The sequence below is a fragment of the Cyanistes caeruleus genome, chromosome 1 (assembly GCF_971803275.1).
Source record: "Cyanistes caeruleus chromosome 1, bCyaCae1.hap1.1, whole genome shotgun sequence".
NCBI lineage: Eukaryota > Metazoa > Chordata > Aves > Passeriformes > Paridae > Cyanistes > Cyanistes caeruleus.
The window spans coordinates 28,725,279-28,744,305 of NC_141701.1; the positions used below are offsets into that span (position 1 = coordinate 28,725,279).

The 19,027-nt window shown below is 37.3% G+C and overlaps 1 protein-coding gene across 12 annotated transcripts in view; it reads left to right on the forward strand.

Annotated features, from left to right (window-relative positions):
• The window catches only part of SNX16 (sorting nexin 16), a 28,576-nt gene extending 12,421 nt beyond the window's left edge, over positions 1-16,155 (forward strand). For 10 of the 12 annotated variants that reach the window (XM_086883876.1, XM_086883930.1, XM_086883909.1 and 7 more), the window contains 5 exons: positions 1,593-1,741; positions 6,313-6,382; positions 11,225-11,361; positions 14,277-14,393; positions 14,655-16,155. In XM_086883876.1, the coding sequence (XP_086740002.1) occupies positions 1,593-1,741; positions 6,313-6,382; positions 11,225-11,361; positions 14,277-14,393; positions 14,655-14,760 (579 nt within the window). In that variant the 3' untranslated portion in view covers positions 14,761-16,155. The remainder of the gene's footprint in view (positions 1-1,592; positions 1,742-6,312; positions 6,383-11,224; positions 11,362-14,276; positions 14,394-14,654) is intronic. The other 2 variants (XM_086883944.1, XM_086883948.1) reach the window with 1 other exon arrangement.
• Positions 16,156-19,027: the final 2,872 nt, after the last annotated feature.

The following is a 19,027-nucleotide window of genomic DNA, read 5'->3' on the forward strand; positions in this document are numbered from 1 at the left end:
GCTCAAGTGTCTCAATGTCCTTCCCAAATTGAGGGTCTCAGATCTGGACACAGCATGCCAGGTGTGGCCTCAACAGTGCCATGCACAGGGAAGACTGACCCCCCTGCTCCTGCTGGCCACACCATTCCTGATCCAGGCAAGGATGCCATTGGTCTTCTTGGCCCCAGGGCACACTCCTGGCTCGTGTTCAGCGGGCTGTCACCAGTACCCCCAGGTCCCTTTCAGCCTGGGCAATGCCCAGCCACACCGTCCCCAGCCTGCAATGTTGCAGGGGGTTTTTGTGGCCAAAGTGCAGGACTCAGCACTTGGACTTATTAAACTTCATCCTATTGGACTCTGCCCATCCATCCAACCATTCCAGGTCTCTCTGCAGAGCACTCCTCCCTTCCAACAGATCAACACACTCTCCCAGCTTAGTGTCATCTGCATATTTACTAATAAAAGACTCAATACCCTCATCAATGTCATCAGTAGAAGTATTGGACAGAGCTGGCCCCAGCACAGACCCCTGAGGGACACCACTGGTGCCCAGCCCCCAGCTGGATGCAGCCCCACTCACCACCACTCTCTGGGCCCAGCCATCCAGCCAGTTCCTAACCCAGCACAGAGTGCTCCTGTCCAAGCCATGGGCTGCCAGCTGTTCCAGGAGTGTGCTGTGGGAGGCAGTGTCAAGGGCTTTGCTGAAGTCCAAATAGACAACATCCACAGCCTTTCCTGCATCCACCAGGTGGGTCACCTGGTCATAAATGGAGATCAGGTTGGTCAAACATGACCCTACCCCTCTTAAACCCATGCTGGCTGTGTCTGACACCCTGGCCATCCTTTTAAGTGCATGATGGCACTCAGTGTAAACTACTCTGTTACCGGGTAACTGGCTATGTAAGGCTAACTGGTTTGTAATTAATTTTATGCTTTCATTCACTTGTATGTTTTATTTCTGAATTCAAAGAAAAAAATTGAGTATTTCTGATATCAACTATACCCTGTTGCTATTTAAATAACTCAGAAATACAATTTTGCATGTTACAAGGGTTTGAACCATACTTGCATATTGATCTCTTTCTATTCTGGGTGTAGGAAGAACTTCTTTTACAAGAAGTATCTCATGCATGTACTGTGATTTATTCTTCTAGTCCCCCCAAGAAAGACAAGTTGCAGAGTAGTAGATCTGTAATGGAGTTTTATTCTATATATATATATGTATATATAGTACTTATTATCCCTGAGTACTTTAGAAGAATTGCCACTGAAATTATTATTTACCTTATACATTTTATTTACAGTTTCCTTATGTTTACAGACTCAAAGGCTTTCAATAGAAGACTCAGACACTAAATAACAAATTAAAGAGTTTCATTCCTATTTGAGGAAAAATACAAAGCACTCCATTGCATTAGACAGCACAGCAAGTAACAGAACTGTGTCCACAATTTAAGTTGTAATTTGGACTGTACTTCTGGTTGAGACACATCTTGTGGTTGAACTTAGCAGAAGTCAAAAATATCTCATAAATCTGTATAAAGTGAATGCCTGTGGCAAAATTAGTATTTTTTTTTTATTTTTATATTCTTTGTCATTAATTTCAATTTCAGCTAAAAGATATGTTTCCAGGCTTTCGGTTGGCCCTTCCGCCAAAGCGCTGGTTCAAGGATAATTACAATCCTGACTTCTTGGAAGATCGACAGTTGGGGCTGCAGGCATTCCTCCAGAACCTAGTAGCTCACAAAGACATTGCTAACTGGTATGTAATGAATTTTTGCTTGTGCATTTGTGGCTTTTTCCTGTCCATACTCCTCTTATAAAACTCCTAGCTCCAGCAGTACATTTTTGGGCAGTGTGGTGATTTCAGTAACATTCAGGTCATGCATTTGGTCATTATGTGAATTATTCAGTGTCCTTTTAAATTAGTCCCATCTTAGCATAAAAGAAGTGGAATTGCAATATTTTGAATTGTACAGGGATAATTAAAAGCTGTAATATTTAAAATGTTAGAATAATCCCGTTTTTATTCCTAAAACATTACTTTTCTGTGTTTAATGCAGAATTGATAGTATTTTTAATTTATACTAGGTGTGTTAGGCTTACATAATGGAGTACCTACACTATTATGCAATTATTTCTTAAAATGTGTATTAAAGTACAGTTTTTTATTGACATGACATGAAAGTAATAGGAGTACCTTTACAGATTCCTGTACATAAGTAAATGTAAACCACAAATCAAGAAAGTCTTAACAGTTTAAAATAAATCATGTGTTTAAGTAGCAAAGTGCAAAGATTTCTTTCAACAGTATCTTTTTGTACAAAAGTGGGAGATTTTTCCAAAGAAGGAAAATTAATAGGATGTAATTCTGACAAATAAAATGTAAAATAATTTTATTATTGATCAGAAGAGAATTTAAGTAAGCAACTTGCTAGAGGTAACGCAGTTAGTTTTCAAACTTTTGCCAGCACCAGAAATAAAAAAATTAAGGTTGCTGTACTAGAGATTCTTTGAGGAGTTTGTCTGAGAGCCTGTCAACATCTGAAACTTCATTCAAAATAAAGAGTAAGAAATGTTCTAAAGTAAAAATTAATTCCCTTGAGACTTTTAAAGGAACAAAATTTTTAAATTGCCAAGCTGTGGTGTGGGAGAATGAGACCATATAGTGCTCATACCTACTTTACTTTTTAGTAGAAGGGCTATTACTACATTTTACATGTTTTTATAATGCATTTGACTATTGAGTCTGGACAATAGGTATTTGTATATCAGTCTGAATTTGGTACTGCTTGTAGTAAAAAAAAATGTGGTAAGCATGTAAATAAAAATGATATGTCTCTTGTAGAGACAGGTAGTTATGATAGGGCTTGTATAAAATGGTTAAAAGATAAGGGGAAAAGGATCAACGGAAATTTAGGGTGGTACCAATGGGATGTTAGATCATCACTGATGTTCAGAACCTCTTGAAATCTTGAAATTATCTGGAGAGTAGAATGAACAATGAGATCACAAACCACTCCAGAAGGATCCTGAGGTACTGGGTGACTAACATCAATTTTCCTGTCTTGAAGTAGAAAATGACAGGTTTATGAACTCAGCTGGTTTTTGCAACCTGGAAAATTAACTATTTATATTGATACCACTTGTTTTCTGAACCAGTTCAGTACTCAGCAACAGTCAAAAAGTTTCATCAAAATCATTAGAGGAACTTAAAAGGGGAAAAAGAAGTTACTACTCTGGGAATCTGAATGGTTCTTCTACATAGTTAAGTGCTAAAAGACAGCATTCAGTTTCAAATGAGTTATCTGTTAGAGGTACAGAGAAAGCAAGCAAGAAGAGACGAAGCTGCAGAAGAACTTCCCTGCAAGAAGAGTTATCTTTAGTCTGTTGTCTAGGATGAGATAAACAGTGTGTGTGAAATCATCAAAGGGGAGAGGGAAGGCAAGTAAAGAACGTTAATATTTTGATGATTCATAGTCATCCTGGAGTATGTCACGCTGAGTGGCAAAGCTTTGTTGTGAGATGTCAAGAGACAAAGCTTAAATGGTTTCAAAAAGAAATGGGGCTCAATTTATGAGTTTCTGTGTCAGTGGCTATTAAGTATGATTATATGGGTGAGGTATGCAGCTGAGGAGTTTAAAAACTTCTTCATAATTAATTACGCAATGTAGGTGTGCCAAAAAGAGAAGGAATCAATCTCTAATAGTCTGTAAATGTAACTTCTGTTATGCTGCTGGAGACATACTGGTGAATGAAGTGGACTTGCTTAAATAGATCTGAAGTCTTTATGCTTCATATTGTTGAAGCTAGATCAGCATTTCAGCTGGTGTGTTTTTATCTTGGTGATGGACCATATTGGACAAAATAGTGTTTGTCATAGTTCAAGGCAAAAACCACCAAACTATAACTTTTAGACTGCACTGGATATCAGCTATAAAACGGAATTAATATAAAATGTTTGTGGAACCAAATTGTATTTTGGCTAATGAAGAGATGGTTAACTGAAATGTGGTTTGTGGAATTTTTGTCCATGTAGGACTCTGCATGAAGACAAAATTTTTTAATAAACTTCATAACCTACTGATATGGTTCTAATGTTTGGGTCTATGGAAGGTCTAAATTCCTCAAGAAGTATTTAAAATGAGTGAGATTTGATCCATCTAATATGTTTACCCACTTTTCAGAGAATAAATTTACTAGTAATTGGAATTAATATTTGTACTACACATAAGCAGTGGTAAGCTTTTCACCCTGTTTTCTACTTTAAAGCTCACCATTTTTCTCCAGTTTTGCAAATAAGTCAAACAGCTTGGGTCAGACCTAAACAAAAAAGGCTTTTCTCTTTGCAGAGAAATCTGTTTTATTTCTCTTTATGTACTGTATTCACAGAGGGAAATTTGCCCTTCGGGGATAAGAGACCTCTTTTGGTATACCTATTTTTTAACAAAACTAGATTCACAGAGTCTTTAAAGATAAAATGGAGAATAATATATGCAGGTGGCTAAATTTAGAGTTTGTGTTTTATAGACTTCTTCTCACTTTTTACGTTATATTGAAGATTCAGTGAAAGATCGAATTGAAATCCACCCACAGAGTTAAATCATGTTCAGGAAATTTTCATGTAACTCGTGAAGTGGGAGAAAGAAGTTTAACCTGCTAAACAGTGGCATCATCTGGCTTTATATAGATGACAGAGCTGTCCTGTCTCCACCCTGTATAAGAAGCTTGGAAGGGAGGAACTCGGTCAGCTTGGAGCCAGGGATCCCATGTGCTGCACTGGTCCTTGCTGCCGTCCCTAATGCTGGCACTGCTCCTCCCTGGAGAGAGGTATCAGCCAGCACATGTGTACAGCAAGCTCTGTCACAGGACAGAAAAGATCCCTGTGGTACTTGAAGGCAGAATCTTCTATTCATGAAATGAAAGGAAGAGGTGTAACACATGGAGACGAGAGCAGGGTCAGAGCAGACTCTTAAGAGCAAAGCTAGGCTGCAAATAAATGTTCATGCCATCAGGTGCCTATTTCAGGTAAAGAAACAACAAGTAAATGTTCAGTGTATTTTAGATTAATGTTCTTTAGAGTCTTTTTAAAACTAAAAGTGATAGTATAATGAATGGTTAGTATTTGAAGAAATTTCTCCTCATTTTGCTTGCCACACCTGGTTGGTTAGGATGGTAGCTGGGTGAAAGTTTTCCTTTCTTGTGAAAGAAAACCTTTGTGAAATCTTTCACTTTGTGAAAACCTCAAATGCAGAGAAAGAGTGGAAAACAGAAAATTATTGCCTTTTGCCCTCACCTTTCCATAGGACCCAGGTGGGAGGAAGAGACAGGAAATTAAGTTGGATGTCACATTTTTCATTTTTGTGCACTCACTGCAGTAGCAGATGATTTAAAGATTTACAGTAGTGAGTTCAAGCACAGCATTGCTCCTAAGTTACTATGTGCTAATTAATTGTGAATATAATGTTCTGATTTGAGGTTATTTGAAGAAAATGAATGTAACTGAGCAGGAAGGTCTTAAAAAGGTGGCTGAAGAGAGACCTGTTTGGAGATGTTTAGGAGCTCTGTGAAAAGTAATCTAAATTTGGAAGGTAGAATGAGACAAATGCTTGAAATACTCTGTAGTAAACCACAGGATTACACCTACTTCCTTCTTCTGGCTTTTGCAAAACAATGCACAAAGGGGGATGGCAACTGTTACACAAATCCAAATGGAATGCATTAATTTGAAATGTGTTTCAGAGATGGCTATGTAGTAGCTCCATGGCACATTGTCTTCTATTATATTATAACTTATTATTCATATAAAAATATATACTGTAAATATAAAAATTATATAATGTGTATATGGTAATGGAGTATGATCCTAGCAAAATGGAGACAGGTTAATACGTTTCAGTACTCATGCTTAAATCCCCTGATACTACCTGAGGGGATTTGCAAATGGATTTTAACAGCATACTTTTCCTCCATCATATAATACTTATAATACTTACTTTTCTCCAGGAGAATTTTTCAAACCTCTTCAATACTTGCCAGTTATCATGTAGCAACAAATTGTATGAAAATTTTTTAAAAATCATGTAAAACTTTGTTCTGAAATTGCTTACTTACCTTCATAATTCATATTCTAAACACTGTCCCTGGTCAACACATACAACTGAGACTTAATAGTTTGTTAACTATTTATTCATTAATTGTTTTGAATACTAGGGAATAGATTTGAGGATGTAAATTTTTGTGTCACTTAAATTACCTCCATTTTGGAATAATTTTTAAGTGTTATTGCTGGTTTTGTACTTTGAGTAATTCATTTTCTTTTATTTGGTAAAGCCTTGCTGTGAGAGAATTCCTTTGTCTGGATGATCCTCCGGGTCCTTTTGACAGTCTAGAAGAGAGCAGGGTAAGTGCTAAGTAGTGTGATAGAAACAGAATGCATAAGGCAGGTGTTGTTAGAATATTGTAAGATCTGTGTCATGATACAGAATGAAACACTTCTGTTTCTGGTCTTAGACAAAAATCACAAAAGGATGTGTTCCTAGAATGGTGTAGTTTGATACTTGGTGCACACTGATCGTCTTTGCTGTACTTCATCCCTGTCCCAGAATATATCTTCTTCTTTGCCTTTTATGAGCCATGGATGAAGTTTGTTTTGTAAAACAACTACTTATATAAGGCACCTGTTGAACATAAGGAGAGATTTTACAAGTTTACATTCAGCACATTGTTACAGTGCTTATACCTTAGAGTTCAGGTCTTGCAGGGAAGTATTTCTTGCTGTAAAATCACAGAATGATGGAATGGTTTGGGTTGGAAGGAGCCTTAAAGATCACCTACTTCCAACACTCTTGTTGTGGGGATGTTCTCATGTAATGAATACAGTTACATGATTAACTCTCACCACCAAAAATAGTGTTCTTGTAGAAAACTAAGAAGTGTCAAGCAATGTTGTAACCAGCAGCCTTTCAACATGCATATGAGCGCAGTGAACAAATAATACTGTGTGCTGCAGCCCATTTTATTGGAAGTTCTGCTGACATGCAGAGATGTATCAAGGTTGTCTACAGCAGATAAACTTAGTTTTCTTGCTTTACAGAATAAATAATTCTATGTTTTAGAATTGTATGTACATTTTTAGTCTTGCAGAAATTATGAATGTTAAATGATGCTTGTTCAACTAAATTGATATTTGCCAGTTTGTTTTGCATATATGTAGGAGTGCCTTGGCTCTTGTTACATCACTGTGTGCGTGTGAAACATTTGGTATGTTTTTTGTGGCAAAAGCTCATATTTGATTTCTGTACAAGCCCTTTTCATCACTGATATTTAAGCTGATGAAAGTTTTTTTAAATTACCATAATTACTTATTCAGAGAATTTAAAAAATTTTAGTGCCTTCTTCATTGAAATTTCAGTCATGCATGTTGTGGTGAAATTATTCTTCCACTGGAATTTAACCAAATCATTAAAACAGCTGTGCTGTTGTAGTTTTAGCTATTACCCATTTCTGTGAAGTTGTTGAGACAGCTGTAATAAAATTGTCCAGGTTATACCACACCTTATTTATAGAGTGACTGAGGTTGGAAGGGACTTCTTGAGATAGTCTATTCCAACCCTTCTGACTCAAGTAAGGTCAGCTAGTGCAGGTAGCCCAGGACCATGTCCACTCAGGTTTTTAATGTTCTGCAGAGGAGACTTCACAGCCTCTCTGTCCAGCCTGCTCCAGTGGCTGACCACCAGCACTGTAGGAGACGCTTTCTGGGGTGGACGGTCTGAGACACGGCAAAGACCTCTATAATTGAGTTAGGTGTTAGAAGTTTATTTCAGGGCATGGGGGAGAGAGAGATCCTGCTATGAGCCAGCAGATAGAGCTCAAAGTGGGCTCGGAGAGAACAATACAAAAGGGGGTAAAATATGAATACATGAGCTCAAGACTTAAGATTGCTAAGAAAGAGAGTAACAGAACAGAAGTAAGAGAGCCGGGGAAAAGGAGCAGCAAGAGTGTAGAAAGAGTGAGGCAAGAGGGCTAAGAGAGCATAGCAAGAATGAAGCAAGAGAGACCAAGAGAGCAAACTCTATTTTACAATTACTTATATAACTTATACTTTTGAATATTCTATTCCTTTACTAACCAATTTTTCTAAGTGTACTAATACAATAACATTTGTGTGCGACCTATAGAAATCACTATTTTTGCATATTTTTAGTTACCTCAGGGTCCTTCAGACCTTTCCTTATAAGGATGGGAAGAGGGGTCTCAGCTTGGTTTTATTGGGGGAAAGAATGTGTTCTGGCATACCAGCCCGGTTTCTTTGAATTATTCAAACCGTGCTTTCATTTGTATTTCTTCCTTAGCCTTTCTGGCTACAGAGTCATATTTATAATTTCTTTCTAATTCCGCCTTCCCAACAAGCACAGTTAAAAGGTGCAACCTCTCAGGTCCCGTGGACATGAGTATGTCCAGTTTGTTTAAGTGCTCCCTGATCTGGTCTTCCCCCACTGCAGGCAAGTTTGTCTTGATCTTCCTTCTGATTACAGGGAAGGAATTACTCAAGGCTGGTCTTTCCAATCAGCACAAAAAGTCCATGGTTTCCCACCTTTCGTTTGTAGATGATGTATTTTGTAGAATCCTTTTTTTGTTTCTTTTCACATGCCTTGCCAGATTCAGCTCCAGCTTGTGCTTCACTTTCATAAACCTGTCCCTATAAGATTAGCCAGCAGCCTTACATTCCTCCTGTGTCATCTCTCCATGCTTTCACCTCAAGCAGAATTGCTTTTTCTGTCTGAGTTCAGGAGATACTGAGCCACCTGCCACTTTTGCTTGACTTTCTACTTGTTTAACTGAACTTACTGATCCTGCAGGTGGTGATCCTTAAATACCTACTAGCACTCCTAGATTGCTCTTTGCTTCAAGGTGTTTTCCCGTGGATTCTTTCTTCCAAGCAGGTTTCTGAAGAGTCTGCTCACCCTGAAATCCATGGTTGTGATCATGCTTTTTGTCTTGCTTCTGATTGGTAGGAGCCTAAACTCCTGCATACTAAAAGCATCTATATCCATCCCTTACTATATCCATCCCTTACTGTTTGTTGCTTTTTTTTTTCTTTTCCTGAACTGCCTTGTACAGGAAAATTACCAAGGTTCGTGTACTCATTCCTGTAGTTCATTTTAAAGATATCTCAAAATTTACTTCTGTTTTGCCTTTCTATTACCATCCAAAGCATGGCAGAAAAAAAATTTCTGTTTACATGATAATGGAAAATATAGGTATCTTCTATTTGGTTTACGTCTCTATTCTGTTATTCCAAGGACTTGCCAAAATGTTTATCTTTTTTCAGGGAGAGATAAAGGTACCTGCTCTGTTAGAAGCTGATTAGGCCTAGAAATTTAATCACAGAAAAGTAGGCAAAATATTCACTAAATCCTTTTTTCTTTTGTCATATCCTTGGTAGCTGTTCCACAGGTCTTTTCCCAGCCATCTCTGTTTCATGGTCTGAAGAAGAAAGCAATGCTGTTTCATGGTTGTCCTTTCAGAATTACAGGGAAAATTAGTCCGACCTTGGTATTAAAACTGTTCCAGACTCCAGGTGTTCAGCTGTCTAAAGAACAATATAGCTCATTACATGCTGTTCCCTTTCTCAGCTTTGGTTCACTTTTCTGCTATTACAGCATCCTTCAGAATATATTGATGTTTTCTTAGTTATGAACTGTGCCTGTGTTTGCTTGGGCAGCTCATACCCAAATTCCAGATAGAGATGAGTTTTTCCAAAAACTCTCATACAGAACAATGAAACAGTTTTCAACACTTGTGCAGGATTTTTATCTATTTTGTGTGTAGGGAAGTTTCCATGTGCCTACATCTAAAGGTTGAAAAAATAAACTTAATTATGTTCTTAAGGAAATATTGTCCAATTTTCAGTTAGGGTATCTGCAACCTTGAATGTTTTTACAAAGAGCAGAAAAAATTACTTAATTGGCTTGGCTGAAATGGGATGACTGCTTAACCAGAGTGATAGCTAAAGCAATCACTACAAATGCTGTGTCAAGAATGAATTGCATGACACCTGCTCTTAGCTCTAGCAGACATGACCAAAGCTATGGCTTAACTCATGGCTGGTCTTCAAGTGCCCGTCAACAAAGATATGTTTGCTATATGAGTCAGTAAAATAAATTAAAATTCCATGGAAAAAATAGGTTTACTGAACTGAAAACTCTTCATTTGTTTGTATTGTATAATTACAGAAGAACTTAATATTTTAAAGATCATGAATCTGCTTCAGTTAAAGCAAAGCATAGTATATTCTTAATGTTTGTAGCATGTTTTAAAACTAGGAAAAATAGTGTCTTAACAGCATTGTTCTTAACTGAGCTCGTATAAAATGTTTATATTCAGTGGACTCTGAATTAGCGGTTAGTTGCAGGTAATATTAAGCCATGAAAGTCTCCCACATGGGGCTCTTATTTATAGAGAACATGTAAATTATTAAATCAGAATTGCACATTGCTGCTGGAAGACTTGTGCTTTCCAGTAATAGATGAAGAGGCTCTGTGCCAACGCTTCTGTCACTTCCTGCATTTGGTGGATATTGCATTAGACACAGACTCTTCACGTTAGGTTTTGTGATTGCTCACTGACAGATCCATCAGGATGTGTGATACATACATGTCCTGCTCAGCAGAGGAGCACAGCCTGTTTGTCATGGCTGAGTAGTTAATGTTCACAGCATCCTGTTGAACTTCTTCAAAATATTTTGTACTGGTGTTCTGATTGTCATGATTTCATATTTGTAACAGGTGTTTGGTTCAGAACTGTACAGCTTTGTTCTTATCCTGGGTAAGGAAAGTGTACATACTTAATCCGGATATTCCTCTCATCATACTTTGAAACTGGTTTTCAAGTCATGTGGAAACAAAACTTCTATGAGGAGAAAAGGGCCCAGGGAATTCAGTTTATGTTCCATATAGGCAAAAAGCTTCAAAATCAGGAATTACTTTTCTAGTGTCTCCCTTGTGAGACAAACAAATGATGTGATTAAAGTATTTGCATTGCAGTTTAGCATAATAAATTCATTATTCAAAGCAGCATTATTAAGATAATAATTTTGTTTTAAATTTACATAGTTTTTTATAGTAATCAATCTGAAGACAAGCAGCTATAACACTGTTACAGATTGATATTTCTAAGAGAAAAGCCAGTAAAGGCAGTCCACTGAAGTTAAATTGAAGATGTTCTTAAATTTGTCTTTTAGGCTTTCTGTGAAACTCTGGAGGAAACAAATTATCGCCTACAAAAAGAATTGCTTGAAAAACAAAGGGAGGTTGAATCACTGAAGAAATTATTAACTGAAAAGCAACTTCATATTGATGCTGTTGAAAGAAGAATTAGGTATGTAGAAATTTTAAGGCTTTTAGGAGGTTATCTCCATGAAAGCATTTTCTCTGTCTAGTTACAAGCACCAGCTTTAGTTGTATCTTGGAAACAATTTTCCCTACATAACCACATATAAAGCAATATTTTCAGTAAGCTCTTTCTCATATGCTGGCTAAAAGCTATTTAGTACAAATGACTGAGAAACCTGTCCTATCTTTTCACTCTAAAGGAACTGTGATTGGTTCCTAATCCTTTAAGTCCTGTTAAGATAGAGCAAGATGCTGTTCTGCTTTTGAAATGTTGAAAATCTGAAATGCCCTGCTACAGATGAGTGGGAAAATTGCTTTGTGTTACAAAATTCTGTCTACTCAAAGCTTTGAACAGAGCATAGGGATCAAGCAGTTATGTATCTGTAATAATTTGATTAATTCTGTTCTGAATTGCTTGGAATGAGGTGCAGGTACCATTTAAATAGCATGGGAGATTGTCCACTTAAACCCAAGGGAAAATGGTACCTGTCTGCTAAATTCTGTGGCAGGAGCTGAGGAATTGATGTTGTGCTATCCAGTGTCCCATTAGAGCTGCTGAGTCAGTATGGCAGCATTTCCTTAGCAAAAGAGTGAATTCCTGTAGTATCATTAGAACTTGATAGAATCACAGAATTATTTAGGAACCTTAAAGACCATCCAGTTTCTTCTAGATCAGGTAGCTCAAGGCCCCATCCAACCTGGCCTTCAACACTTACAGGGATGGAGCATTCACTTCTCTGGGCAACCTGTTCCAGTGCCTCCCACCCTCACAGTAAAGAATCTCTTCCTTACATGAGGTTAGATGAAAAAATATCCCCTCTGAGTGTGTCAGACCAGGGACAGTGAAAAAATTTTTAAAAAAAAAGAAAAAAAAAAAGAAAACTTAAATCAAATTTTATTTTAATACTGAATGGGTTGCTGACTGTAGCATATCCAGTTTGACTAACAAATCACACTTCAAAATGTTCCAGTGAGCTACCTTTGGGAAAGGCTTTTAATGGAATTATTGTGGCTGACTGAAAATTCTGATCAGAATACTATATTCAGTTTATTTCTTACTCCTGAAGGCAAATAATTGTATTTAGAAGATGTTTCCCCTGTTTAATGAGAAAGTTATGACATGCTGCTGGCTTAAATAGTGAAATAGTCAGGAAAAGTTAAATAACTTGCACTTTGCTAAAACATCATGATAGGAAATTCTGTGTAACTGAAAATAAAAAGGCATGAATAGCAAAAAAGGGACTTGATATTTTAGTGTTTTCCCTGAAGATAGATGATTTTTTTAATATTCAAACAGGCTGATAGTGTCCCAGACATAAAAAATTAGTGAAAGTCAGCTACATAGTGTCTGAAGTCTTCACGAAAACTAACTTTTGTGACTTTTAGCTGTAAAAATTACCAAGTATACTTGTGATGTTGTTTAAGAACTTCAGCTTGTCTGATGGGAAATGAACACAAAAGAAATGTGTCTTTGGCTTTGTTGAAGTAGAATTTTTATTTGGTGGCCCAACAAGAATTAAGCATCTTATGCCTACATGCTCTAAAGGTACCTACAATGGATGTGAGGCAGAAGGGGACAATTGGACAAGTCCTGAGACTTACAGGAGGATTATTAATATTACTATTGTATTATTGCTGATTTGGTTCAAACATAGGCTGGTAGTCATGTTACAGAGTGCTGTTAAGGCTTTACATAAAATGCATGCATTAAAATAAAATAAGAACAACAGTAGTTGGAGCAATCTTAAAAGGGAAAGAAATACAGTAGTATCACTTTAAACACAAAATGGATCACAAATTTTTTGTTTCCATTTCAAGTCACAGCTTTCAATGCTAAATTGATGTATGTTTTCTACATAGAGAAATGGTTTGGAAAAAAAGATTTCTTTAGTCAATCTACATGACCATATTCCCATTTGTAGCCAAGCTAGCTGGACCATTATCCTGTGTTGTCATTAAGAAAAAATTGTCTTTATCACTAATGGAAAAATGCACTGCTTTGAAACTTAGTGTGTGGTTTTGGGAAGTTACAGTGAGGAACTTGAGAAACTATTGAAAAACATTTTTGTCATCCTACTCTCTTCCTTCTGACTATATTTCAGTTATAATCCTTCTGTCATTTAGGCAAGATGTGTGTGGCTTAGTCTGAATGTAATTTTTTACTTTAAGTCATACACACTCCTCTGGGACTTGAATTTTGTGAAGCTACTAAATTGTTATTCTCAACCAGAGAATGATAAAATGGCCTGGGTTGAAAGGCCTGCCATGAACAAGGAAGCCCCTCACTAGACCAGGTTGCTCAGAGCTCCATCCAACCTGGCCTTGAACACTTCCAGGGATGGGGCATCCACAGCTTCTCCAGACAACCTGTTCCAGTGCCTCAGCATCATCACAATAAAGATTTTTTCCCCTAATACTCAATCTGAACCTAACCTCTTTCAGTTTGAAGCCATTCTCCCTTGGGGGAACAGTCCCTGTTACAAGAGGCTCTTGTAAAAAGTCTCTCTGCATCTTTCTCTTAGGTTCCTTTCAGGTACTGGAAAGCTACAATTAGGTCACCCCAAAGCCTTCTCTTCTCCAGGCTGAGCAATCCCAATTCTCCGAGCCTTTCCTCATAGGAAAGGTGCTCCATCCCTCTAATCATCTTGGTGGCCCAGAGATTTAGAGGACTGAATTCAGTTTAGGAATAAGCAGCTGGAACAAATAAACTGTTTAAATAGCTATCCAGTGCAAGCCCTGCAATCTCCGTACCAATAAGAGAAATGGGGCATGCAAGAATGAGATTGAAAGGTTACTTTCAATCTTTTTGCAGAAGCTGCCAAGTTTAATATGAAACAAGAGTTCTTCAGTGACAAATGTTTGCTGTATGGATTGGTGGTACTCTGTTCTTATCTGTTGTAGGGATTTATCTTTAGGAAAAGTGAATCGTCAGATATCAGGAGAAGAAAGTGAGTGCAGTGGTGAGGTGGAATCTTCTGCAGTAGAAGCAGACCAGGGTACCCTGTGTGAGGACAGCTGGTAAATACTATTATTTTACTTGTATTTTAGTTATTCTTAAAGTATGTTTTTTTAAATGTTTGGTCAAGCGTTAATTCTGCGCAGCTGAGAAATTCAGCATTTTACTGCAACTCTCTGCTGCATAAAGGCCCTCAGGATAGATAATTTTAGATCTGGAATAAGCAATAAGTTTAAAAAGCTTTGTCAATGTTTTGTGGATTGTCTGCATAAAATGGCTATAGAAAATCATACCAGTTTCCACTTATTGATCTGTCTTTGCAGCTCAGACAAAGAGAACCATGAGCCATGCTGGAGTGGCTCTTTGGCTGGAAATTCTGTTCCAGAAATTGAAGTTGCTGAAGTGGCCTATACCGCGGATGAAGAATAGCTGACCAGCAGCAGCTGCTACCTGGGACAGGTTCATGTTAAGGGTGTATCTGTGGGTAGGATCTTAGAGTAGCTGTGAAGAATTTACAGCAAAGAGCAAGAATGCACATACTGAATGTTTACATAAATCCTTACAAATTTTTAATGTAAGAAATATACCCAGTGCTGCTTTGATTTCAGTTTTTATCTAGCCCTTACATATTTAATATATTGAAGTCTAATAAGGGCTAAAATCAGCTAAAGTTTAGATAGTGTACATACACAATTTGTCTGACTTTCTTAGTAGAATGACAAAAGTTTCACATTAAATCATGGAACACATCTAACTCATATGTCATATATTGCCACTGTTGTGACACATTTGATGTGTTCATTTGTTTGGTATTTGTATTTTCTTATAGCCATAAAATAACGCTTGCTGAAGTAAAAATGGACTCGTTTGTGTTTAGGAATGGAGAATGTGTTGGTTTTAAATTCTAAAGTTGAAGAAAGTTTCTCTGGAAATTTTATGCAATGCAATAGGAAAACTTCCAGTACCAAGAGAAAAGTAGTTACAAAATGGGATCATAGTTGGATATTGTAAAATGGTCATTTTTGCTGAAAGAACTGATCTGAGACCCCCAAAACACTGTGTATTTTCATCCCAAGATAGCATGCTGTAATAGTTTTTGTTCAGTAATGCTGCTTTGAGAATCTGGGATACCTTTGTTATATACCCGTGTAACAAAAAGATCTGTAAGTTTGCCTTTTACTCAGAACACTACCTCTTACCACCTTGCTAATGCATTCATGTTTGTTTAAAAATGTTCCAGATTATATGGAGGTTATTGAAAGACTTGTAAAGAAGCCATATTTTTTCCTGCACAGTTCATAACTAGATTGAATCTAGTTGCAGTGTATTTTTGTTTCAATATATTGTACACATGGGGATGTTGGTACCTATGTTGTATAGCCTATTTTTCAAAATGTATTAAAACAGGAGATGCACTTTATAATTAAGACTCCATTGTGCCAAGTTCAGTTGGCTAATTGGTTGAGAAATGGGAGTTGCAGGGAGAGGATTATGTAGTGCCTTTTTGTATTTTACTTGTTCATTACTGCAGAATTTTGTTACAGTGCTCTGGGTCAGTTCTGTGGAATCTTTGATACGGCATTTTTCTGTTCTTCACTTATTTACTGAAAGTGCCTTGTTTTATTATGCTTTTCCAATAAGAAGAATGCTGTTTTGTTTTAATTTTTTTGCCCTATTCCACCCACATCGTTGTTTAATGTTGTCAATATGCAGTGTCTTTGTGCTGGAGTTTTCAAAGGGAGCTTTGTACTTCAGTCTATGCATACAATGACCTTGATGCAGAACTGTATAAACCTTCCTAGTGAAATAAAACTATGGACAAAACACCTGTCTTCTTTTTGCATTGTAGAAAAAAAACAAACATTTAATGCCTTGTCTAGTAGAAGGATAAAATACTGCTAGAATTTCTTGCCTCGGAGATTTCCTGCACTTACTCAGCCTTGGTCTGAGTCCTATTTGTACCAAAAATTGTCTGCATGAAAATGAATGAGAATGCTGTGACACCAGAAACCTTACTGTACTTCTTTTGAAGGTAAAAGCAAAAAGGGAACTGGTTTTCTTTTTGTTTTGTTTTGTTTTTTAATATCCTACAGAAATCCTCATAGATGCTGAGTGAACTCAATAAAGTTTTGGCACACTATTCAAAATACATGAAATCTTGTGTCAGATGTCACTTACCTATTTGAAAAGATTAAACTTTGTCTATTAAAATCTTGTTAGCTTTACAACTATAAAGATTCTAAAAATATTGAAAAGGTGCTTGGGTCATACATGCCTAGGATTTCCAAAGTACAGTAGGTAAATCTGCAAATCTAGACACTAAACAAAGCATTAATATAATTTGCAGTTTAGTCATGAGAGGGCAGATGAATGAAAACTTCAAGATTTAAAAGATATTTTGCTAACCCAAAGTATTTAGTATGCTATGAATAGACATTTTTGTTCAGGGGGACTTTGTTTTAGCTAAACTGAGCTGGAGAAGGTGAATTTGTTCAGCAGCAGTGTGGCATCACTTCAGCTGTGTTACTGGTTAATGAATGGTTATCCTCCCTAAAGCACATGCAGACTTTGAGGGTGACAGCCCATTGTGGCCTTGACTGTCTTGATCAAGGTTTACTGCAAGTCAGCCCCATACTGAATTTTTTTTCTGGTGGACTTGCATCCATTCTGGAACTATTTTCCATGTGTTTCCTTCTTTTTTCATTCACTGCTACAATTTTAGCACAGAAGAAGCCAAGTTTCCGATATTTTATTTGTAAGAATTGACAAGAATTGTAAGAAGTGGAGTTCTGTGCCCTGCCAAAAACACAGAGGAATATTCAGACTGGAATTGCAGCAGAGTGAGGTAGTTACAAGAAAAACAACCAGTAACACATTGTTCTTTTCTGCTGTAGGTGATGGTCTTAATAGTTCAGCCACTGATTTACAACAGGGTTTTCCCCTTAGTTTTAGATATTAATACATAGTGCATAGTTTAATCTTACTGAGGGTTTGCTTTTCCTGAATACTACATCTTTTAATCCTGCAGGATTTTTTTATCCTCCAAAGAACATGCAGTCTGCCCACACCACTTCTCTGCTTTTGATTTGTGTACTGCTAAATCAATTAAAATGCTGACTAGTACTGAATCAAGAATGAGTCCCTATAAACTCCCACTCCATACCTTTCCCACCGACAGCCTTTAGTTGGGTGTAGAACACCCAGCACAACATTAGCAGTGGGTACAATAGTCCCAATTGAACCAGCTCAAGGAGGAGAGAGAGTGAATTTGCCAAACAGCACCTAACAGTGGTAGGAGAGAGTAGCCTCCATGGTGCACTTTCCAATGAGCTTTTGTGCTCTCCTCTTTGTGGTGAGCATCTTTGTTTTCAGGGGAATGGGCTGGGATCTTACAGTTGAAGTGAAAAGGGACCAGGAAAGCTCCTGTTCTAGATGGTATGTCTGCCCCATGTGGTTTTTACTCTCTGCAGCTCATTAGAACACTAAGTAATTTGATTTTTTTTCTCTGCAGTTTCTGTTCCTTTTCTTAAATGTAGCTACGAAGGAGCAGCATTTATTCTACTAGAAAAAAAATTGATTTTGAGTAGAACTTTCTGTAGGAAATTTAATGTGTTTTGTTTGTGGAGGAGTTTTCCCTGTACTAGATATGGCAGGCTCTGATACATGCTGGGTGAGTGGTGTGGAATTCCAAAAAGTTATGTTCTGAAGTTGCCGCTACAATCAGGGTTTTTTTTTTTTTTAGAAATGTCAGATAACACAAATAAATAGACCAAAGTCACAAATCACCAAGGAAGGGAAGAATCCTATAGGAAACGCTCCGGAATGCCAGGTCTTAGGGCTCTTTTCTTCCTGTCGTTCCCTTCTATGTTTCAATTAAGTATTTGTGGAAGAGATCAGAACATTCAGGTTATTACACAGGTCCAACACTCCAAACTAGATACATATTTTTCCTACAAAATACAGAACTTGCTTTGAGGGATGCTTGGGTAACTGAACTGTATCCTCATATCCATGTTTGAATCTAATAAGGAATCTAGGAACCGATAATGCAGCCATCTCTGAAAGATATCTCTTCCAAGAGCTTGTACTCCGGCTGAGCAGTCAGTGTTCTGACCAGTGGAGTTGGTTGTTCCACATTTTTATGATCTGCAACACATTGTTAATGCAAAGGATCTTAACCTCAGAGGAAAGATGAGAGAGAATGGAGAAGGTAGAAGGGAAAGAGGGGATTGCCTTGTCCACAATTTACACTTTGGCATTTTTCCCCTTCAAAAGTAAAAGTCTGTTCACTCATTTGTTGACCAGAACTGCTTCTCCACTAAGTGTTAGTTTCTGTGTTGTGTTTTGGGTTCTGTGTTAATTGTTACCCATACTACTGGTGTTTCTTTGCCAGCCTCGCTGCACTAACCTTTATCCCAGTCTTGTCTCAGAGCACAACCTTTTGTGTTCGGTCCTTCTCAGGTTGTGCATTGCAAACAAAACACTGAGCCCGGGGCTTTTGTTCAGTCTTTTTGATCTGACAAGATTTTATTTACCTTTTGTTTCTGATAAAACTATGTGGATTTAGAAGAGGGGAAAAACAGGGAAAATGTTAAACATTTAGCATAAATGTGCTTTATGCTAAACAATAAAAGATTAATGTATCTATAGATATCCTTATTTTGTGACAGATAAAACTGACAAACATGGCATCCTC